Source organism: Lemur catta, chromosome 7 (assembly GCF_020740605.2).
Source record: "Lemur catta isolate mLemCat1 chromosome 7, mLemCat1.pri, whole genome shotgun sequence".
NCBI lineage: Eukaryota > Metazoa > Chordata > Mammalia > Primates > Lemuridae > Lemur > Lemur catta.
The window spans coordinates 64,519,524-64,542,653 of NC_059134.1; the positions used below are offsets into that span (position 1 = coordinate 64,519,524).

Consider the following 23,130-nt stretch of genomic DNA (forward strand, 5'->3'; position numbering starts at 1 on the left):
AACTGTTTGCAGCAATGTGGATGGAACTGGAGACTATTATCCTAAGTTAAGAATCTCAGGAATGGAAAACCGAACACCGTATGTTCTCACTAATAAGTGGGAGCTAATAGATGGGTACACACAGTCACAAAGCAATATAAAGGACAAGAGAAACTAAGAAGGAAGGAGGGTGGGACGGTGGGATAAAAACTTACCTATTGAGCACAATGAACACTATTCTGGTGATGGGTATACCAAAAGCCTTGACTTAAGCAATATACAAGATATCCATGTATTAAAAACACTTGTACCCCTTAATTAATATTTTGAAATTAAAAAAAAGAAAAGCAACTTAAGTAACTCCAAGAGAGTAAACTGTTAAAAGGCACATCCAAGCAAGGAGTATCTGTTCTAAGAACAAGGGGGAAGGTCAAACAACCCCATTTCTACCTCTCTTCCTCTGGCTGTTTCTCACCATAATTTAGCTCTTCCTTCCTCCTATCTCCCGAGACCTGACAGAGTGTACAGGGTAGAGTCTGGAAAACTGTACTTAAGCCAGGGGTAGTAAATTCAAATGTCTACAAGGGCCAAGCAGTCTATATAAGTGAAGGGCTCCACTTAAAAGAATGTGGGCCCAGTGTTTCCAAATCTTAGTTTTTCAAAACACCAAAAATTCAGATTTTTATTTAAATTTTAAAATGCTGACAACTATTAATAATTAAATTTAAAAATATATAAGAAAACACCATGAGTCAAACAACATGTACCAGCAGCAACCAGCTTGTGACCCCTGTTTTATTTTTTATCTATTTTTAAAATTCTTTAGAGACAGGGTCTTGCTCTGTCTACCAGGCTACAGTGCAGTGGCGTGATCATAGCTCACTGTAACCTTGAATTCCTGGGTTCAAGTGATCTTCCTACCTCAGCCTCTAGAATAGTTGGGACTACAGGCCTGTGCCACCATGCCTGGCTAATTTTTCTCATTTTTTTGTAGAGACAAGGTCTCACTATGTTGCTTAGGCTTGTCTCAAACTCCTGGCCTCAAGCAATCCTCACACCTCCACCTCCCAAAGTACTGGCATTACAGGCGTGAGCAGCCATGCCTGGCCATGACCTGTTTTAAGTCATGGAAAAACTTGGACTAAATGAAATATCAACTGAAAGTATGGAAGGGCAGAAATCCTCACATATAACTCTACCTTGCCACAAATCACCCCCTTTTAACATCTTACCCCATCTGGATCTGAGGAAAGGGAAATATTTACAGGACTTCCTTTTTTTTTTTTTTTAATTGCTTTTAGAGACAGGGTCTCACTCTGTTGCCCAGGCTGGAGTACAGTGGCATGATTATAGCTCACTGCAGCCTTGAACCCCTGGGCTCAAGGGATCCTCCTGCCTTAGCCTCCCGCATAGCTGGGATTATAGACATGAGTCACCATGGCTGACACTTTACTGGATTGCTTTAACTTTGCCAAGGAATGATGGAACAAGTCATTCTATATCACACTGGAACTAAGAATTTCAAAGATTGTTTACATGAGTAGTACAGAACAAATTATCATCAAAAATAATGCTCATTTTAGGGAGACAATGTGAGGGAGAAACACTAGGTAATAAGAGAGCACCTGTTCTTTGCTAGACTGTGCTGTATGTGATATATTATTGGTTTGATTGTTTACAGTCCTAGAGCAGATCTTTCTCTTTATTTATTTATTTATTTATTTTTGAGACAGAGTCTTGCTTTGTTGCCCGGGCTAGAGTGAGTGCCGTGGCGTCAGCCTAGCTCACAGCAACCTCAAACTCCTGGGCTTAAGCGATCCTACTGCCTCAGCCTCCCCAGTAGCTGGGACTACAGGCATGTGCCACCATGTCCGGCTAATTTTTTCTGTATAGATTTTTAGCTGTCCAAATCATTTCTTTCTATTTTTTGGTAGAGACGGGGGTCTCACTCTTGCTCAGGCTGGTCTCGAACTCCTTACTGCGAGCGATCCACCAACCTCGGCCTCCCAGAGTGCTAGGATTACAGGCGTGAGCCACCGCGCCCGGCCAGATCTTTCTCTTTCTTGTTCACAATTTTATGTACCCTCACTTGCCTGGCACCTATGTATAGTGTTGGAACATAGTACATGCTCAATAAATGTTTGTAAAATAAGTGAATGAATCTCATTATTTTTTCATTATACAGACAATAAAATTGAGATTCAAAGAGAATATGCTGTCTGTTCAATACAATTCAGCTAATGAAAATAGAGCTAGGAAACCAACCCAAGTTTCTGTGTTCTTTCCACTAATTTTATCCATTGAAATTAAATTAACACCCAAATATTTAAGTGCCTCTTTTTTCTGTTATTGGATAAAATACTCTCAAAGATGCTAGCATTCCCCTCTTCACATTTTCCTTTTCTGAGTTTAATGGCAGCACAGTTTTCCATCCTAGCTTCCTTCCATCAAAGCTTTAAGGAATACAATTGCCATGTAGTATAATGAGATTTTTAAAAAAATCTATCAAACACAGGAAAGAAAGACTCCTAAAAGTCCCAAATCCTCAAATTAGATTATTTTACTTTGTGTTGAAGAAAACCCCTGTTGTGATCCTATGGATTTCCCCCTAAATGCCATATATCAAAAACTACTGATAAAAGCAAACAACAACAACAAAAGAAACCCAAGCCTGGGGAAGGTGAAATACAATTGGCAACTGTACATATTGCTGGTGCATAAATTGATACAAGTCATTTGGGAAACAAACAGCACCACAAAATGGATCATAATGTTCATAGGCTATAATCCCGCAATCTCACTCCTAAGAATTTGTCTTAGACAACGTTATTCATCAGAAGAAAAAATTATATATACACACACAAATGTTCACTGCATCATTGTCTCTAACAGCAAAGAATACAATAAGAATAAAAACTGAAAACAAAATATATAAGAAAATGGCTCAAAAATTACAGTACATGCTGAAGATAAATTACTCTTCAGCTGTCAAAAATAATCACAAAGACTGGGTAGTGACACAGAAAAATGCTGTGTTAATAAATTAAAAGCAAAATACAAAAGGATTTGTATACTATGATCATCAACTTTGCAGACAGCTATGTCTCCATGTAGACAAGAGCTGAAAGGTGATATTATTTTGAAATGAAAGTACCATTATAGGGTGGAATGATTTGAGGTGTTTATACTTACATTTTTTCAGTTTTCTTTAATATTGTACTTTTTTTTTCTGATGACATGCCAATTTCTTAAATTCATATACCTTAAATTTAATCTCTACTGAATTAACTGTGATGAAATATCAGGCTTTTCCTTCCAAAGAATCAAGGAGTCATAGCTACTACAAAAAAAATCCCAGGGGAGGGGGAAGATGCAAAACTGATCTCAGTGGCAGAAAATTGTCAGTGCTTTCTAATCAATTTAGTTATTTTCTGTTTGCCTACTATGCGCATGTTACATGGAAAAATATAATGGAGGAAATATTAAAATTTCTACATGAACTCTAAAGTTATGCTTTTTTTATTTCAGAGTATTACGTGGGTACAAATGTTTTGATTACATGGATTGCTTTTCTTCTGCTTGAGTCAAAGTTGTAAGTGTTCCCATTACCCAGATAGTGTATGTTATACTCATTAGGTATGATTTCACCCATCCCCTCCTCCCTCCTCCCATCTGATTTCTGTTGAGCTTTACTTCCATATGTGTACATGAGTGCTGGTCAATTAGCTCCAATTTAATAGTGCGTACATGTGGTATTTGTTTTTCCATTCTTTAGATATTTCACTTAGGAGAATGTTCTCCAGTTCCATCCAGATTGTTGCAAAAGGTATCAATTCATTTTTTATCGCTGAGTAGTACTCCATGGTATACATATATCACATTTTATTAATCCACTCATGAATTGATGAGCACTTGGGTTGATTCCACATCTTTGTGATTGTGAATTGTGCTGCAATAAACATTCTAGTACGGGTGTCTTTTTGATTAAATGACTTTTTTTCGTTTGGGTAAATACCCAGCAGCGGGATTGCTGGATCAGACAGTAAGTCTACTTTTAGTGCTTTGAGTAATCTCCATACTATTTTCCATACAGGTTATATTAGTTTACAGTCCCACCAACAGTGTTTAAGCGTTCCTATCTCTCTGCACCCATATCAGCATCTATTGTTTGGGGACTTTTTGATAAAAGCCATTCTCACTGGGGTTAGGTGATATCTCTCTGTGGTTTTGATTTGCATTTCCCTGATGATTAGTGATGTTATGTTTATCATTTTTTCATATGTTTATAGACTGACGGCCTGTACTATCTTTTCAATTATATATACTTTTTCAACTCTTTCTGAAATAAATTTGTATTTATGAGTTTCTAATTCTCACTTAGAAAAGAGCAGAAACCCTAGCTCTTCCCATTGTGAACTAATAGTCCTCTACTTGAAAAACGAAAGCAACATACTATTTCCAAATGTCCACATCTAGATGGAGAGCAAGAAAACATGGCTGAATCTGTCCATGCTGTTGTTGTTGTCTGAAGGACTAATGAAAAATACAGGAACCCAGAGAGGAGAGAAAGGGAGAGGGACAACCAGGGTCCTCTGCAGGGTGGTAGTGTGTTCCCAAGGCCACCTGGAGAAAGGCTTGGGGTAGCACAAGAGTCAGCACCCCATTTACCTGCCTCACCAGGCTGCTGCCTAGCATTATTTCCCTTTCATTCATTTCACAGGTATTTTCTGGGACCCTGACTCTCTGAGGGAGCCCAGATGCCTGAGATGTCACAAGGCCATGCTCTACTTCAGAAGAGATGTCACAGAGAAAGACACCACACCTCAGTGGTCAAGTCCAAGGTCATGCCCTATGTGCCAGTGTGGATGGAGACGTCACTTAATGCTGAACATCTGGCTGCTACTCATCTCTGCAGATATAAAACTCAGCTTTGTCTGCTCTCTCAGAGTTTATCAACCTCAGGAAACTGACCCACACTGAACAAACCCCACATGAGCTGTACGTTTAAGTCACATGGTTGCCTTATGAAGGAGGGATCTGGTTAGAAAACCAGAGCAGAGCCAGGCAACTATCCAGGGCATTCCCTCTACCCTGGAGATCAAAGCATTGATGAGAAGAATGTTAGGTGAGCACAGACCCCAACATGGAGTTCTGGGTCCACTCAGGGAGACCTTCTGGTGGACTGAGGGACAGGATGTAGCTCCTCTATAACCAAGGAACCTCGCAAACTATCCAGAAGGGGTGTCCTAGCAGAAGGGATGTACCAGAACCCTACCTCCATCCCTTGCACAGTCTTTGTCCTCACTCCAGGCCCCAGTTACAACACACCTGGTGGTTAACTTCCATTCCCAAGGCTTTGCCCAGCTTACCTCCATTGACAGATCATCTTCCCAAGGGTAGTTTCCAGGCAACTCAGCTCATCTCCTATGCATCTAGTAGCCAGTTCCGATGTCAAATAGAGGATGGCCTCTTCTTAGACCTTGCCTACCCCTCTCAAGACCCCTCTTTCTGCTGATAACATGCAGTATATGATTAAGCCTGAAGGAGTGATGAAGACCACAGTGTTGTGAGGTCAGAGAGGGAGTGGCCACTGAGGCAAAAGCAGAGAGAATAAAGGGTAGGCCCAAGCTTTGTATCTTACCAGCTATATACCCTCTGGAAAGTCACTCAACTCCTCTGTGCTTCAGTTTTCTCATGCATAAAATGAGGCCGGTACTGCTGAATTCTTAGGCAGACGCATTTTTTTTTTTTTTTTTTTGAGACAGAGTCTCACTTTGTTGCCCGGGCTAGAGTGAGTGCTGTGGCGTAGCTGAGGTAAGGCTGGAAAGGTAGGCAGGCTGTATCCTGTCGGTAATAAGGAACTATTGAACTTTTTGATCAAGTAAGTAAAAGAATGAAAGTCCTGTTTTGGGAATACTAACATGGTGGAGTTGTGAAGGACAGGGAAACTGGAGGAGGATTAGAATGCAGGCAGAGTGATCACAAACGGATGTCGAAAACTCCAGATAAGAGATATGATGACGCTCTGAATGAAGGCATGGCACTAGGACTTAAAAGGCGGGAGCAGATTTGACAGATATAGAAACAAAAAGGTATGGTGACAGTCTATTAGAAGAGAGGGCTTGGGGACAATTTTCATTATCTAGGTGGACAAGAGTGCCACTCACCAAACTATAGAATAAAGAAGGCAACAGTGAACAGGAAAGATTGAGTTCTTTGGGTATGTTTGTCTGTAGAATGTTCAAGGGATAATAACCAGTAATTGAGTAACTATATGGGTGTGGAGCTCAGCATATAGAGATGTGAATGTGAATTGAAGCCACCCGAGAAGACCATGTACTGTGAAAAGATAAGAGGGACACAAGGCTCGGGAACAATAACATCTAGATAGTGGGCAAAGAACCTGAAAAGAAGACTGAGAAGTGGCTAGAGAAGGAGGAAGGAAGAGTTTCTCTAGTAAAAGACGGCGAAAGATTAAAATACAACAGAAAGAACAAGTGGTATGAAGAATGGCAAGAGTCCATTCAGTTTGGCAACTGGTTCATTGATGACGTCAGTAAGACCAATTTCATTGAAGTAGTGGGGCTGAGAGCTAGATTGCAGTAAATTAAACAATGAACAGGAAGGTGCAAACACACAGGATTTGTAGACTACTCTTTTGGGAAACAGCTGTAAAGGAAAGAGCAAGGGCAGTAGAGACAATGAGAATTTAGGATATTTTAGTCAAAATATATTTTAGCTGAAGGCAGCAAGGCAGAGAAAAATACGGATACATAGAATTGAGTGGATGGGATCTTGAACACTGGTTGAAGAAGCAACTTAAGACTGCAGGGATGCCTCTTCCACTATTAGTGAAGAAAACTGAATGCATGCGAAGAACTAGGAGTGCATGGATAAAAGAAAACAATCCTTGAGCACATAAGGAATTTGGTCTAGTTGGGAAGACAAATGTATATCAGTAATTACGTAAGAGCTATCTACGTACTAGGTTGTGTGGTAGTAAAGGCGGGGAAGTGAGCAATGATAACCGCATGGGTCAGAGAAGCTTCACATAAAAAATTCTTGAATCAGGTCCAGGTTAGGCAGGGGTTGTCTGGTACAGGAAAGGGTCACAATCATGTTAAATAGATTCCGGAGAAAATTTCAATGTGGCGTTTAGAAAAAGCATTTGCAGGGTACGGATTAAAAGGACCATATAGCAAACAGGCACATAGGCCCCAGAAATATAACAGGTTGTTCAAACTTGAGAGGCCGCCCAAGACGATAGCACAAGGGCAAAGGACAAAGGAAGACGAAGTGCCCACTCCAGGTGAGCAGGTCCATAAGGACGGCATTTCAGGAGACGCCCAAAAGCGTCAAACCGAGCAGAGCAAGAGGCCAGGTGGGCACAGAGGATTAAATAGTGCCTCGTGCTCCTCGCTACGGCCGGGAGACAAACGAGCAAACCACTAAGGACAGCGGAGGTGCGTGGGGCCGCCCAGAACTGGGGCATTTGGGGAGGAGCTGAGAGATACCGAGGCCCTTTGGGTGGGCCCAGGCGGTTCCAGGGCCCAGTCCATTTAGGGCTTGGCAGCGTGCAGAACAGCGCCCCAAGCTCCGCATTCCTCAACAGTTTTCAGTCTCCAAGCATGTTACAACTGTCCGTATCGATAAACGTTCGCCGCCACTACGACACCCGCTCCCGGCTGTGAGGGCGACGACTACAAGCAGGAAGAGGAAGCTGCCGGCGGGTACACAAAAATCCGCGAGACCAAAGAGGCTCCGCCCTTCTGGCCGGAAGTGAGGCACATTTGCTCCGCCCCCCATGCTTGAAACCTCGCGAGACTTCGCAAAGGATTCTCTTTTGCGTCTCAGCCACCGCCATGGTAGGTGTTTCTTTTCTTGCCTCCGCTTATATGTTGGCCGAGGCCCCGCGCTGTACTGCAGTTGCCCCCAGGCGACCTACCCCAGGCCTTGCCAGACTTTCCAGGCCTCACAGGGCCGGCCGTAGGGCAGGATGGCCGGCGTGGGTCCGGGGCGTGGCGGGGAGCCTGGGGCCGCGTGTTCTGCTCGGGGTTCGGATGTCTTAAGCCACGCGGGCCCGACTGCCACCCTGATGAAACCGCAGGGCCCTGGGCTAGTCCGTATTTTCAGTTTTACCGAACGCGCCAGAAGGTAGTTTCTTGGCCTACAGTCCCACCTCAGGCTGGCAAGCATCTCCCTTTTCCCGTTTTCCTTAGGCCTTACCACTAAGCTCCTTTTTCCACGCAGCCATCCAGACTGAGGAAGACCCGGAAGCTTCGAGGCCATGTAAGCCACGGCCACGGCCGCATCGGTAAGTGCCGGCTTCCCCTCCTGGTCGGCCTAGGGCTCTCTCTTTCGAGTGCTTAGCTAGTCAGAGTGTGGGTAGTTTAGAAGTGGATTAGAGTAAAATTTTGCAGTCAAGACAGATTGAGTTGGGCCGCTGTTGATTTTTTTTCTCTTTGAGGATTCTCTAGCACTCCAGTTATAGAGAATTTCATGTCAGTGGAGGGATAAAAATTGAGCAGGATAGAGTATTGAATTAGTTAAAGATATGGAGTGCTGTGACGTGGAACGCTGAAAAGGTGTTTAATCCGAAGTCTTGACGGAATAGCAGTACTGAAAGAGGTAACCTGGGAACAGTATAAAAGCAAGGGCACAGACGAGTTGGGGATATTCTCTGCTTTTGCGTGAGATGGTATTGAGAAGGCTATGTTAGCCATGTAGCTTTGTATTCCTGCAGGCAAGCACCGGAAGCACCCAGGAGGCCGGGGTAATGCCGGTGGCATGCATCACCACAGGATCAACTTTGACAAATAGTGAGTATTCTTGGACTGCTTTTACTGACACCGATGGCTTTCTTGGGGGAGGTATAGGCAGAGGGGCAGGATTAGAACATCTAAAGTCTGGAAGCAAGCCGCTTGTTTGTGCCTATTGCTAGTTTTTACCAAGTTAACATTTGATGTGAATTGAGAACCTGCCATCGAGGCTAGAGTCACGCTTGGGTATTGGTTATTGCCTTAGTGTGCTAGAGTCCTCGAAGAGTAACTGCTGACCTTATTCACTGGCTGCGGTCCTCATGGCACAGTCAGTCACCAGGTTAGTAACATCCTTCAGGTTGACCTATGTAACTGTTAGACTCACTTATATCCATAAATTAAGGAATGATATATTTTAACTAGTTTGTTAGAAGATCTTTATTACAGGAATGTGTAGATTTTCCATAGAATGCTGTCCAGTGACTTGAATTTTACTCTGGGCGTTGCCTTTTTCTTCCTTAGTGATTGATCCTGGTTCTGTGAAATAAAGCTAACCTTTTTCCTCCTGATGGTGTTTGTTGGTTTGTAAAGAGTTGTTCAATTTGACAGATGAATTCACTGCTTCCTGTGTACTCGCTGTTCTGCACCAGTGAACAATTTAATTCACACTGTAATGGGGGAGATAACTAAAAAGATGATAAACATAGCTTCTTCACTGGAGTGAGTTTATGAGGGTGGTTTCTTTTTCTTCCCAGTCACCCAGGTTACTTTGGGAAAGTTGGTATGAGGCATTACCACTTAAAGAGGAACCAGAGTTTTTGCCCAACTGTCAACCTTGATAAATTGTGGACATTGGTCAGTGAGCAGACACGGGTAAATGCTGCCAAAAACAAGACTGGAGCTGCTCCCATTATTGATGTGGTGCGATCGGTGAGTGAATTTGGTATTCCATTACAAAAGTCTGGCTTGGTCTAATCCATTTAATTTCCTTCCTGAAGTCTATCCTATACTTACCCAGTTACATACCAGACATTTCCGCCCTATGGTAGAATTATAGGTCACTGTGATCAAAATATAACTCTTCCCTGCTTTGCTCCCATTTTCCCTTTCAGAAGTGAAAATTACATACATGTTTTGCTTGTGATTCAGGCAAAATTTTTGGAAACTAATGCTCCTGCTCCTTCATTCACTTTATTTTTACTTGATTGTCTTTTCTATTAGTAATCAGTGCCTATTGTCATTGCCCAGGTTGTAACTAACAGGTTTGCATTTCTTGACTTGAGCTAGATAGCTACTTCTGGTCTTGAGGTACAGCTCTTGGTCTTCTGTTCCTCACAAAATAAAATCCTAGTATGTTCAATTGTTATTCAAGGCCCTACGTTAACTTAAGAGATTTCTTCCACAGACATTTTTTTCATATATCATTGGGGTTCTGGTGCTTGTGTCAGTGTTGCCTCCCATGAATATGGAGGTAGTCTTATTTTTAAAGGCCAGAACCCTAGAGAGGATTTCAGTGTCCTTTGAGCAATTTGGGCCATCAGGACTTGAAAGCATTGCTGGGAATATAGTTGTCCATTTTTGCTTATCAGGGGTAATTGAGGAGAGGGAAGTTTGTGCATTGCCGAGACTAGAGTCACATCTTGACACTGTGCTCTTGTCCTGGTGTGCTAGAGTTCTCGAAGAGAATCTGCTGGTCTTGATTCACTGGCGGGGGCAGTCAGTGCCCCCGTTAGTGCCCAGATCAGTAACATACCCTACCTGGGTTTTACTGAGTGGGTTGACAGGCATCTTTCTTCATACCATTAGGGAGTTGGTACCTGCTGTGGTATACTATAAATTCTTTTCTCTTTTTTTCTAGGGCTATTACAAAGTTCTGGGGAAGGGAAAGCTCCCAAAGCAGCCGGTCATTGTGAAGGCCAAGTTTTTCAGCAGAAGAGCTGAAGAGAAGATTAAGGGTGTTGGGGGAGCTTGTGTCTTGGTGGCTTGAAGCCATATGGAGGGAGGTTCATTAAATGCTGACATGCTTTTTCCTTATGGTCTGAGTAGGTTCTTTGGTGGCATCTCTGCCTTACCTATACATTGGGAACCCACCTAACAGGTTGTAGGAGTTAAGGATATGCGGGTATGGGCTCCTATACTTACTCCCCCTCAGAAAGTACATAGTAAAGATAGGACCAATACTTAGAGGCATTGTCCAGTTAAACATTTTCATTTATAAAGTGAGAATGATACCTGTTGACAATTGAAATACCTAATGTGAAAGGACTATTTACATTGTGCTTTGAATTTTACAATGAATGGGAGGATGTATTCTTAACTGTCCATGTGGCTCAAAAGGGAACAGTGACAGGATTGAGGCAGTTCCCAATCTGAATTTTAAACATACCAGGGCTTTTATATCTGTCAAGTGGGCTAGATTCCAGAAAGCAGTTGACAGATTCATAGGTCCTTATGCATCAGGATCTTGTTCAAAGAGATAATCTTGAAACTGTCGCTTTTTTTTCTAGTCTGAAATATATCTTGTGGAAAAGATTGGGAAATCCTGAAGGCTAGAAACTGGAATTGGGTTTGATGACCAATGATTGCTTACAAATAGGATCCTCATAGATCACAAAGCAAATTATTATAATTTGCTGCTCCTGAGATGTTGAACCTTTTTGACCCAAAATGACAGTCTAGAATCTGGGCAAAGAAATAATTAAGATGGCACTTATACTACTACCAGGTTTCAGTTGGTGTTTTCTTTAGTGTTCTTTGGGGTCATGCACATGAAGAAATTGTCTTCCATGAAAGTTGGAGGCCAGCACAGGAGGTGAGCAGCAAGCAAAGGAGCAAAGCATCTATATTACAGCTCATCCCCATCACATCAGCGCTGAGCTCTGCACCCTCCCACCCATGGAAAAATGGTCTTCCATGAAACTGATCCCTGGTGCCAGAAAGGCTTGGGGACTGCTGCTTTAGAGAATGTTGGGGATTAAACATAAGGAAGCACACAAGGGAGAAACAAGTTGACTTGGATAAGAATAGGAAAGAATTACAAGGAGTCAGGAAACCTTTATACAGTTGGGGCAATATTAAGTGGACTGTTTGGGTTTGCAGCTTCCATTATGGCATTGATGGAGAAAGGTAAAAAGGGCTCTCCATTAGAGCTTTTTAAAAGACAAATAAGGAAGTTTGAGTCCAAGGATCTTAAACAGGTGGTCAGTAGTTAATAAAGAGGCCCAATTTAACATTTGATTTCTATGTAACAGCTGTGTGGCTTCTTGGGCTTAGTGCGATTTGTGCATCTTCAAAATTTAGGGAAAAACACCTATTTGAGGATTGTGTGGAAAGCATGCACTTGACTATCATGTTTGACTTGATGACAGAGTGTAAATTTAAGGGAGCAGATTGAGTCAATTAACCATGTGATTGTCAAAGGAAATTTGTTCAAGCAGAGGGAATGGCAAAATGATGAGTTTCAGGAAACCCGCTTGGAAAGGCAAATGGGAAGTGTTAACGGTGGCAGATAAGCCTGGAAAGAGATTACTGTGGCTGAGCTGTGACTGGGTTACTGTGGGAGGTTGGAGGCAGGACCAAGGAAATGGGATTTTTTTTTTTTTTTGAGACAGAGTCTAGCTCTGTTCCCTGGGCTAGAGTGAGTGCCATGGCATCAGCCTAGCTCACAGCAACCTCAAACTCCTGGGCTTAAGCGATCCTACTGCCTCAGCCTCCCGAGTAGCTGGGACTACAGGCATGCACCACTATGCCTGGCTAATTTTTTCTATATAGATTTTTTTAGTTGGCCAGATAATTTCTATTTTTAGTAGAGAAGGGGTCTCACTCTTGCTCAGGCTGGTCTTGAACTCCTGAGCTCGAGCAATCCACCCGCCTCGGCCTCCCAGAGTGCTAGGATTACAGCCGTGAGCCACTGCACCCGGCCCGGAAATGGGATTTTATATGTCGGTTTGCAATGGGGCAACGCAATGGTGCTGAAACCGACTGTTCCGTGTTATGAGGAGCTTACTAAAATGGCTTTGAGTCTCAAGCCCACCCTGATGCCAGTGCTTGCTTGAGCCTACATTCACTAACATTTTTTCATGAGACTGCCAAGCTTTAACTTGTGCATGAGGTTCTCCCGAATGTGGGGAGCAGAGCTGTCACATGCCCTCCAACTCGGTGGCATTCAATCTTTTACCGTTATAAATTGTGAAAAATGGTACCACTTAGCACGTTAGGTTGGCACCTGATTTTTTAAAAGCTTTAATTGCAAAGGATATAATTTCTGGCCTAATACGTGCTTTAAGTACATTTTCGTTCAAATCTCGGGGCTGCAAATATAACTCGATTTATAGAAAATCTCTGCCGCATGATTTGCAAAAGCGGTCCTCGTCAAAATCAGCTAAATCAGATTTAAGTTTTTAATGCAAATAAATGCATTAACCCCTATTCAGTGGCTAGCGCAAGAGCAGTCAGCTGAAACCAGCTGAAAGTGCCCCATAGGCGGACGATGTGCGGCGCCCGCCAGCACTAAGGCAGAGATTCTGGCGGCGCTCGGAGCCCCTGCGGCCATGTTCACCGGCCTGCGCCGCCAAACCTTCGGCGGCGTCCTCCCCATACCCACCGCGACTCAGCTCTCACCTCACCTCGTCCCCCAAGAGCCACTTCTGGGTCACGTGACGTTCTAGTTCCGGGAGCACATTGACCTTTCCTCTAACTCCCGCCCCCTCGACCGGAAGCACGATCAACACCGTCTCCAGCCTCCCTCTCGGCTATTTCCGGCAGACGGCTGGGCGGCCCGCGGTGAGGGCGAGGCGGGAGTTTCAACTAGTTTCATCACCCCTAGTAAGAATACAGGTTAAGGTGTATATTTAACTCGTGGCTCTATTTTACATCCCAATTTTTAACTATCATTCCCACTTCGTTTTTTGAAATACCCTGTTTGTGTATCACTGTAAGTCATTCTGGGTACAAGGGAGGTTATAAGTCTACATGCGAAATAGAGAGTATTATTTTTAACAAAAATTTAACAGAGCTGTGACTGTAATTAGACTTACTTTCTTGGGCCCTGCAGCGGTTGGGATGTGGTTTGTCCCTGACAAGCTGATGTTGAACTCTGATCCCCAATGTGGCAGTGCTGGGCGGTGGGCCTCGTGGGAGGCATTTGGGTCATGGGGGAGATCACTCAGCAATAGATTAATTCCCTCCCTCCAGGATGAATGAGTTCTGCCTCACTCACCCTGGAGTGGAGTAGTAGAGAGTGGGTTGTTAAAAAGGAGTCTGGTTTCCTAGGTTTCTCCCTTGCTTCCTTCTTTTGCCATGTGATCTGCTTACCTTTCTGCTTTCCACCGTTGAGTTGAAGCAGCCTGAGGCCCTCTCCAGATGCAGCTGCCTAGTCTTAAACTTTCCAGCCACCAGAATTGTGAGCCAAATAAACCTCTTTTTAAAGAAAAATCTAGCTTAGAATCTAACTCTATTTACAGATAATCAAAAAGGTTTTTTTTCTTCAGTTTTCACATACTTCTCAATTTTCTAGAATTCCAACTATTATTTAAATCCAGGGAAGCTCATACTTTGTTTTGTTCACATTACCAAAAATTGTTCATTTCAAAAAACTCCCTCATCACTGATAACTACTCAGTAGTATCTGAGTTGCTAATACAACACACTTTGCATGTGTAGCTATAGCATTCACAGTAGCTCTGTGTACACGTAGGTGTAGGCATCTGACTTCATTATATCTTCTAGTACAGTTGTGCCTGAACATTTACATATTTAAGCATGTTATTTTACAACAAAATACTTCCTTTTTATTTCTCCCCTTTTATATTACAGTTAAGGTATGTTTAAGCAGGCTATATTATCTATGAATTTCATTTCAGGGAAGTAAAGGGGAGAGTTATAGTATTTGCTAAAAAAAAAAAAAAAAAGAGAATCAACTGATAGGGTTGAGAATCATTGGTTTAGGGGTCCAGAGGTCACGAGAAAGCAGAACTTGGAAAAAAGCTCTGAGAACTTTTTGTCAACCCCAAACCAGGCCCACTGTACATACACTCTCCTCTCTCCCATAAGGCTGCTGTGCCTTGGCCACAGCAATCACTGTATGGGCCCTTGCAGCCCATTCCAAGCCATTATGTGCCAGCATCGATTTTCTGAATTGGGATAAGAGCTGCAGCCATAGTAGGAGGTAGGAGACATACTCCTCTGGGATTCACTCAAGGGTTCAGATGTACTATATTTTATAGATAAATAAAAATGTCAAAATTTGCAAGAAAAGGATTGACATCTATACATCTTGTGATCTGATCACATGAACCACATTAAAACGAGGGCAGGAGGGGCAGGGGATGAGGGGGGGAGAGAGAAAGAGAGAGAACCTTTGGGGAACTTTAAATTTTTTTATTACTAAGGAGTCTACTTCTATGACTGTCATGAAGCCCAGGCCGAGTTAACAGCGATGAGTTCTGGAGGTAAAAACGTCCCACTCTGAATTTCCTGGTTATAATTCCCATCTTCTCTCTTGATCTCCACTGAAAACCCAGACTCATGAGACATCAATCCCTACTCTTCTGTTCCTGGCAAATGGCAAAGCCAACTATGCAGGAGGATTTTTCAGAGGAGAAAATGACTGTCTTCCCAGAAGACAAACCCTCCACTTTGCTTTATGAGGCAGAGAACAGCCCCAAAGCATGAACAGGGATAGGCTGGGGCCTGTGCAAGTCTCAGTGGAGATGTGGGGGAGGGAGGGAAGGAAACTCAGGATGGGATCATCTCCTGTTTAAATTGGTTAGGGTGGTAGGACAGGAAAACTTTACTCCAAGGTTCAACTCCTGCCAGACCTAAACCCAATACCAATGAAAACAGTCACAGCTTAATGGCTCATCCTGGGAGTTTTCAAGGTCTCTGCTCTACCAAGGCCTTGCTGGGTAGAAAGCCGAAGGCATCCTTATTCCCCACCTTGCTTCTCTCCTTGCTGTTCCATGGAAGGTAGCAGAACTTTCTGTATAAAAACCTAGGGTTCCAATGGAAAAAATCATTCACAAAGTGACATGGAAAAATCATAGGTCAATGTATGACCAAGCCCTGGGTTGGCATTAGCTTAGCTTCTTCACTCCACCAACATCAGGATACCCAGTGATGTCTCAGGGGCCTCAGACTGAATAGGGAAATGTTAATACTCACCTAGTAATGAAGCCAAAGGGCAGACAACATTCTTTCCATCACTGAAAATACTTAAGTAGAGTCTGAACAGTTGGCTACTAGAGTGGGAAGCTGAACTAGAACAATGATTAGGTATCTTCTCTTAAAACCAGTCATATAACTCAGACCAGAGAATTCAATTTCAGGGGCAGTCAGTGACTCATGCTGAAGCCACCCCTTAAATAACTCAGTTCCCTGTGTGATGGTGTTTCATCGCTGAGTGGCCAGTCTCAGCTCATTCACAGGAGAACTCTAGATAATGAAGCCAAGGAACACATGAGGCTCTGGGCCCAAACAACTGTACACTGTTTATTGAGAACACCCGTAGATGGTGGGAAGGAGGGATCCCCTGTACCGCATCATGGCCACCACTGACTGCGAGCCGGGCCCAGAGAGCACTGGCAGAGCTGTGGGGTGGGCTTCCCATGACTCACTGACCATCTCAGAGGGTGGGAGGAGTAAGAAGACCAGGCTCAAGAGCCTAGTACCACGCTGCAAATGGGGACTGATTGGCCTTTGCCTTTCAAAAACAGAGGGCTGGGAGGGGGACTGCCAGAAAAAAATAGAAACTCTAAGATTTAAAAAAAAAAAAAAAAAAAAACTCCTCCTGTCAGCATCTGCTCTCCAGGGCCCGGGACTGGCAGCAGGGGCCGCAGGCAGGGAGGCAGGCCAAAAGCCTCCAGGGAAGATCAGTGGTTGGGCTGAGACAGTCAGCTGCACATAGTTGGCCAGTCACAAGCACCCAGCAAAACTTCATCCATGCTCCGGCAGGACAGGAAAGCACCCGGCCCCTTGGGAATATACAAATATTTACCATATTCTCTTTGCTTGTTACAAAAACAGTTAAGAAAGCTTACAGCAGATTATTTACAAACAGTATCCTGGGATATTGTGAAGGCAGAGATGGGCTGGCTTGGAGGGTGGGATCTGCGGGGGCAGAGCAGCCACAGAGTCCCAGGCTGGGCCCTCTCCCCAGGCTCCAGGCTCTGCAAGTCACTGGACTCTGCTGCTGAGAAAGGGGTTTAATTCTTCTTGTGTAGGAACTTCATTTTGTTGCCTGTGGACCAGAGAGGACAAGAGTGAGAATATTTCAATATCGTCTCTTCCAAACTCCATCCCTTCTCCTTCTTGCAGCCCTGACCCTCTCAGAGGGAGAGAAAGGATTAGAAAAACTGCATTATAGCTCTGACAGATCTGATCCAGGGTGGTGAAAACACTGGAGAGCTCTAATTAGGGCACTGGTATTAAGCACTGTGTGGCGTTGGATAAGCCACTTAACCTTTTTGGCCTCCATATCCCTTCAAACGGAGACACTATGATTCTATGATCTAGCTGGCTGAGCACGCTGAAGGGAGTGGAGCTTTGCAGGAAGGACACTCTGGCACTACTTTTGTAGACCTTGTATGGCCTAGATGAGGAAAGCTCACTGGCTCTAATGGCCCTCACATTCACTCAGGAAGGAGTGCACACAGAAAGACCTGCCTTATGGGAGAACTTGTGGTTTCTCTTTGTTCTGCAGTTTGATAAGTACAGTAGACCCTCTCTATGGGTCCTGCATTCATGGATTCAACCAACCACAGATCAGAAATACTTGGGGAAAAAAATGGATGGCTGCATCTGTACCGAACATGTACAGACTTTTCTTGTCATTATTCCCTAAACAATACAGTATAACAACTATTTACATCGTAGTAGGTATTATACATGATCTAGAGATAATTAAATATACAGGAGAACATGCTTAGGTTATATGCAAATACTACACCATTTTATATCAGGGACTTGAGCATCCATGGATTTTGATATCTGGGGGAGTCCTGGAACCAAGCCCCCACAGATACGGAGAGATGACTGTACTATGCTAAATGCCCTTGGAGCACTGGCTGGGAACCTTCTCTTCACCAAGGGATCCCAACTGTTCTGTCTACAGCCCCGATATAAACACCTGTCGGCAGTGGGTTAGAATGTTCTGGGGCACAGATCCCCAGCCCCTCCCTTCTTGCTGAACATTTGTCTCATCAGTAACAAGGCTACTTACCCAAACCTCGGAGAAACTTATTCATGCCACTCTGTTCAGTGTCAGGGAGTTCCTCTAAATACTGCTCTACTCGCTGCTCAAACAGGCCTACGTGAGAAGAGAAACAGTAACAGGGAAGAGAACGGTCACTGCAGGAAGGGAAGGAGACCATGGGCACAAGATGCCACAAAAGAAGAAACCAAGCATCTGGGATTATAATTTGTATCAAAACTCTCTTTAGTGACATCTCACAGGTGTTCACTGCTAATAGCAAAAAGACCCTTGATACCCTGCCTCAAAATGCTCACTCCTGAGCTGCACTATGTGAGGATGCCACCCCTTATTGCAGAGCTGGCCTGAGTGGACACCGCTAGCTTCTTCTAGACCACTCTATCATGTTGTCCCAAAAAGGTTTGTTACACTAAACAGACAGCATTAACGGACAGAAGAAATAATAACCTTGAGGTTAGACAGAAAAAACTTGAGATAAGATAACCACCTGCCTTAAATGGGGACTGCTACCAACCTAAGACAGCTAGCCCAATTCTAAGAGACCTCCCAAACCCTAGGTTCTCAGAACACACGGAATTGCTCAGTCTGGTTCTTTTTTCTGAATAATATGGGCATCTGAGGAGATGGGCAACCACCAGCATGCTGCTCTTAGGTAGAGACTAGTGCTACTCTCTAGCCACATGGCTCCAGCCTGTGCACAGCCTTGTGAAGGCATTTACTGGGACAGGAGAAGAAAGCTCCCTTGGAAGTTTCTAACAGGCCTGGCCCCAGCTGATGCCCAAGACCTTCTATCACAGCACCTGGTTATGCTGCCCTGCTGGTGGCAGAAGCGTTAGAGAAGAGGGCCCACAGCTCCCAACCCCAAGCTCTTCTGGCCTTACCCTTTGCCCGACACTTTCTTAGCTCCCTGTCTTGGATGAAGCCAGCAAACATCTGAGATTCCATAAAAACCTCCAGAAAACGGCGGATGCTTTTGGAGGCCACAGACTTGCGGAAGGCCTCTCGCTGAAAGGCCCTCTCCCCCTTCTCACTCTGTGTCAGGAAGAGGGAGTAGTGCCCAACAGTCTCCACAAAGAACCGGATAAATACTTCCGACACCAGCCCGTTGAGGGTATTACATTCTGGAAGGGAAAAGAAAATCTTTGAGGTTCAGGTCAAGAGCCTACAAGGCCTTCCCCCAATCTCCAGCCGGTGTAGTGTTCCTCTCTCAACAAAACTTCTAGCCAGTACCCCTCTCCTGTTCTTGAAACTGTATCTCTTGTGCTCATGGGCTTATAGTATAACTAGCCCATAAGCTCCTGGAGGTCAGAAACTGTGCTCTGAACATGGAAGTTGGCAAATAATTGCTGGATGAATGAAAGTAGAAGTCAAAGACCAGAGCTCCACTTTCCTCACATCCCTCACCCTAGGTGATTTTCCTGGCTTCCCAGGAAGTTCCCTCCATCTCCTGCAATGGCTTAAGGGAAAGCCTGAGAGAGAGGAATAATTGGTTTCCTGTCAACAAGAAGAGTCTTTGTGGTCATCATGTCTTTGGGTTTTTCTTGCCAACTCTCCTGGGATAGAGAAGACACTAGAGGGAGACCAAGGTCTTGTAGTTGTAGCCTCATCAACCAGAAAGGGTCTGTGCACAGAAACAGAGTCCCAGCCTGTGAGGCCCAGACCCCGAGCAGAGCTGATTCTGCCCCAGCAAGCCTCCCTCACCATCATCGGAGTCGCTGTCAGAGTCCTGGGAGATCAGTTCATTCTTCCTCTCTAGAGCCTGCTCCAGAGCTGCCTGTAACTTCCTAGGTAACAGTGTGTCCTCATCGTCCATCTGCAGGAGAAGGAAAAACCACAGTGATGATAATCGTAGCCAACACTGGCTGAGCACTTACTTACTGTGTGCTGAGCCCTGTTTGAAGAGTTTACATATATAAATCTTGTTTAATTCTCCCCATAGCCCTGATAACTATTATCAACCTTCATTTTAAGATGAGGAACTGAGGCACAGAAAGGTTAAGAAACTCGCCCAAGGTTACATAGATAAAAAGTGGTAGAACCGGTGGCATTCACTGCCCACTGTGATCAGGACCAGCCAGGGGTTCCTACCCCAACACCCCCACTCCCTAAATTCCTTGATCTTCAGCTCCAGGTGGGAAGTACAGTTGGCTCAGGGCAAGAAGATGGTGGCCCACCCTGTGTCTCAGGGATGAGGTCAGTCTGTCATTCCTGTCACCACACTCTGGTCCAGGGCCTTGCACCCAGGAGTCCTTGGCACTGTGAGTGGCATGTAACAGTACTTTCCCAGAGGGGATGGCACGGGGGTGTGCTCCTCTGTAGAAAGCCAGGAGGATTTCTATGACTCACAAAGGCTTTTTGCAGCCGATGACAGTGATTGCACGCCTGTACATTACACAGCACTCAATGCTTATTTGTGTGATCCCCCAGCAACATTTAAGGCAGGTGTTATCACCATCCCTGCTGTACAGATTACTGGCTCAGAGAAGTTGGGAGGCCTGTCCAAGAACACGTGGCTCAAAGGTGGTGGAGCCCAGTGATCAAGTCTTTGGATGTCCAGGCCATGTTCTTCAAATTCACACACTGTCTTCCAGAACCTGACGATGCCAACTGGAAAGGCAGATCCTGCTGAGGTCAAGGCTCCTAAGATCAGCTTCTCCCCACCCGTCTGTTCCATGAGTGGGGAACCCAGAGAGCTCAACAAGCAGGCTGTGAAGGTTGAGCAGTATTTGTGACAGTGGGGTATTGGGGAGCCTGAGTCTACCAAAGGCGCACCCTAGGGCAGGCCAAGGTTCTACGGCATGCTGCTCTCACCTGTCGGATGAATCGATCAGATCCCAGATTCACCATCAGCGCCTGGGAAAAGGAGTCATTAGTGACAGTGGTTCAGGGTATGAGTGCTGCAATGCCCTCTGCCAGGCCTCCAGACCTCCCAGGTTCCCAGGGTCAGATAACAGAAATAATTCCAGCAAGGGATGGAACTCCCAGGGAGAAAGGATGAGAGCTGGGTAGAGAGGCCCAGAGACCACAACTAAGAAGATTCCCAGCAGCCTCTCTCTCCCTTTCCCTCTTCCCTCCCCTGGTCCTCCCTTCCCCCAGCCGGCTCCCCAGGTGGCTCACCTCCTCCACAGGCAGCTCCTTCAGTTTAGGGAGGGAGCTGGAGAGCAGGCCAACCAGGAAGGGTGTAGGACAGCAGACGATGTCAATCATGGAGGCCGGGAGGACAGGAATGAAGGTGTGCTGCCAGGAGAAGGGGTAGAGCAAGGCCACCACTGCATGGGAACAGCTGGAGAGGGTACTGATGGGCAGACAGAGAGACAGAACACCTGAGCCCAGGCCCAGCACCTTAGAGAGCTTCTGGGGGCTCAAGACATCCTTGGGATCCTTGGGTAGTAAACCCCCCAGTGCAACAAAAATGCCAATGGGGCTCGGTGGCATGGGTTGGACCCTGCAGACTGGTGAAGCCCCCACTTTCCCATTGCTTAGGGCCCCAAGGACACTGGTGCTACCCTCTTTGGGGACTCTACTTACAAATAACCATTAAGGTATACAGCAACACTTGAGCACACAAAGGACTCACACTCACACATAACCAAGGGCCACCCAGATGCACAGGTGGGCCTGACCTGGTGCAGGAGTATCAGCTCAGGCCGGGGAGTACAAAGGGTAGGATGAGCAAGAGTTGCTCACAAATCCACAACATGTAAGAGCAGGAAGGGCCTCAGAGGTCATCTTATCAATTCTGCATTTCACAGCTGGGGCCAGCAATACCAAGGGTCAGCTTGGTCAAGTGTCAGAGCTGGGACACAAGCGGTTTTGCTGCCTCCCAGCCCAGCATTACTTGTACTGCTCTCACCCTCTTGCCTTCCATTCCTTCCTCCCCTTAACTGGAAACTGGTCTGACTGAGGAGCACTGAGTGCAGAGAAATCAGAAGCGAGGCAGCCGGCACCATTCTTAGCAGGCCGCGAGGGCCCACTCCCACTTTCCCTCCCAGGCTCCAGAGCAGCCACCAGTCCCAGTGGGGTCACCCCTCTCACGACCCAGGAGCCCGACAGGGCTGGTTGCCCGAGCTGACCGACAGATGGGAGACAGAAGGACAAGCCCTAGGGTGGCAGCTGGAATGTACAGAAGTGAGCGCACACTCCCCACGTGTGCTGAGGGCTGGTGTGGGGCACCAGGAAACACAGGAGACACACTGGCCTGAAGAACCCCCGTCTGTCAGGGGGAGAGTCAAACTGGGGCCCATATCACAGATGAGGAGACAGAGGCCCGGAGCCCAGCTCATTTCCAAGCCTGACTTTCCCTCTGCACCTACTGGTTGCCCCTGTCAGCCGTAAGAGCCCTGTGCTCTACCTAAGCAGCTCCAGCATGGATTCTTACCCTCCCACACCCACTGCTGAGAGAACACGGGTCCCACCTCTGACAGAAACAAACCCCCTTTGCTAGAAGGACCTCTGGATGCTCACAAGTGGTTGTCAGCTTTGCCTGGCTGTCCTGCCACCCTGTGCACACCTAAAATACTGCTGGGCCTTGAGACAGAGACGCAGGGGTCCTGGCCCTGACAGCCCCTCCCCTGGGATGGCAGCTCCCCACACCCCCAGAAGAGTCATCTGAAACAGATCTGGAAAAGGCCTGCGTCAGGATCAGGGGCCTGATCTCCACAATCCCTTCCAATGGGCCTGGGGCTTGGGGGGCAGAAGGTTTTGTACAACCCTGACGGCCAATGAATGCAGAGCCTGGGCACCCTTCTCACCACCCCCACATCAGAGCTAGGCAAGAGGGACAAAGAACGTGTAGGAAACCTAAAACATGAGCAGTGGAACATGAGCTGGCCGGACCTACCTCTCCCGTCTCCAGTCAGGGGCAGACTCTGAGTGTATAGTAGAAAGGACATCTTTTCTAAGACCCAAGACTGGTAGAACTTGAATACTGAGCCAGGCCAAAAACAGGACCCTGGGATGTTTCCTCCCAGAATGGTCCTGGAATGTGAGAGGCAGCTGCAAGCACAGGAAACAACAGCTGTATTCATAGCCCTGGAGGGTCTGGGCGGGGGTGGTGGCAAAAAGGAGGCTCAGCACTGAGTGAGGGGTGAACCCTTCAAGAAAGAAAACCTCGGGGTCTGTTAGGAGCCGCTACAGCCAGGCCAGGCCAGCGCACCACAGCTAGGCAGTCAGGGACTTTGCTGG

General features: G+C 45.7%; 2 protein-coding genes and 2 non-coding genes across 13 annotated transcripts in view; 3 read left to right on the forward strand and 1 right to left on the reverse strand.

The window, feature by feature from the left end:
• The first annotated feature begins 7,796 nt into the window (after positions 1-7,796).
• Positions 7,797-10,772, forward strand: RPL27A (ribosomal protein L27a). The gene is made up of 5 exons (XM_045557462.1): positions 7,797-7,844; positions 8,230-8,293; positions 8,723-8,798; positions 9,494-9,668; positions 10,597-10,772. Exons 1-5 carry the CDS (start codon positions 7,842-7,844, stop codon positions 10,723-10,725), a joined length of 447 nt encoding a protein of 148 aa, XP_045413418.1. The 5' UTR covers positions 7,797-7,841; the 3' UTR covers positions 10,726-10,772.
• LOC123643126 lies at positions 8,962-9,091 on the forward strand. Its single transcript, XR_006736685.1, has one exon. It is a non-coding gene; the product is annotated as a small nucleolar RNA SNORA3/SNORA45 family (small nucleolar RNA).
• On the forward strand, positions 10,359-10,491 carry LOC123643124. Its single transcript, XR_006736684.1, has one exon. It is a non-coding gene; the product is annotated as a small nucleolar RNA SNORA3/SNORA45 family (small nucleolar RNA).
• A 5,428-nt stretch (positions 10,773-16,200) lies between the features above and the next one.
• The window catches only part of DENND2B (DENN domain containing 2B), a 109,373-nt gene continuing 102,443 nt past the window's right edge, over positions 16,201-23,130 (reverse strand). For all 10 annotated transcript variants that reach the window (XM_045557467.1, XM_045557463.1, XM_045557469.1 and 7 more), the window contains 6 exons: positions 21,064-21,241; positions 20,758-20,799; positions 19,648-19,759; positions 18,828-19,067; positions 17,956-18,042; positions 16,201-16,974 (listed from right to left, as the gene is read on the reverse strand). In XM_045557467.1, coding sequence (XP_045413423.1) covers positions 16,940-16,974; positions 17,956-18,042; positions 18,828-19,067; positions 19,648-19,759; positions 20,758-20,799; positions 21,064-21,241 — 694 coding nt within the window. In that variant the 3' untranslated portion in view covers positions 16,201-16,939. The remainder of the gene's footprint in view (positions 16,975-17,955; positions 18,043-18,827; positions 19,068-19,647; positions 19,760-20,757; positions 20,800-21,063; positions 21,242-23,130) is intronic.

Bases quoted from the DNA above. Each gene is read 5' to 3' on its own strand.
- RPL27A (XM_045557462.1), top strand. The intron at 8,294-8,722 runs GTAAGTGCCGGC...GTATTCCTGCAG, and splicing joins CCACGGCCACGGCCGCATCG to GCAAGCACCGGAAGCACCCA. The intron at 9,669-10,596 runs GTGAGTGAATTT...CTTTTTTTCTAG, and splicing joins TTATTGATGTGGTGCGATCG to GGCTATTACAAAGTTCTGGG.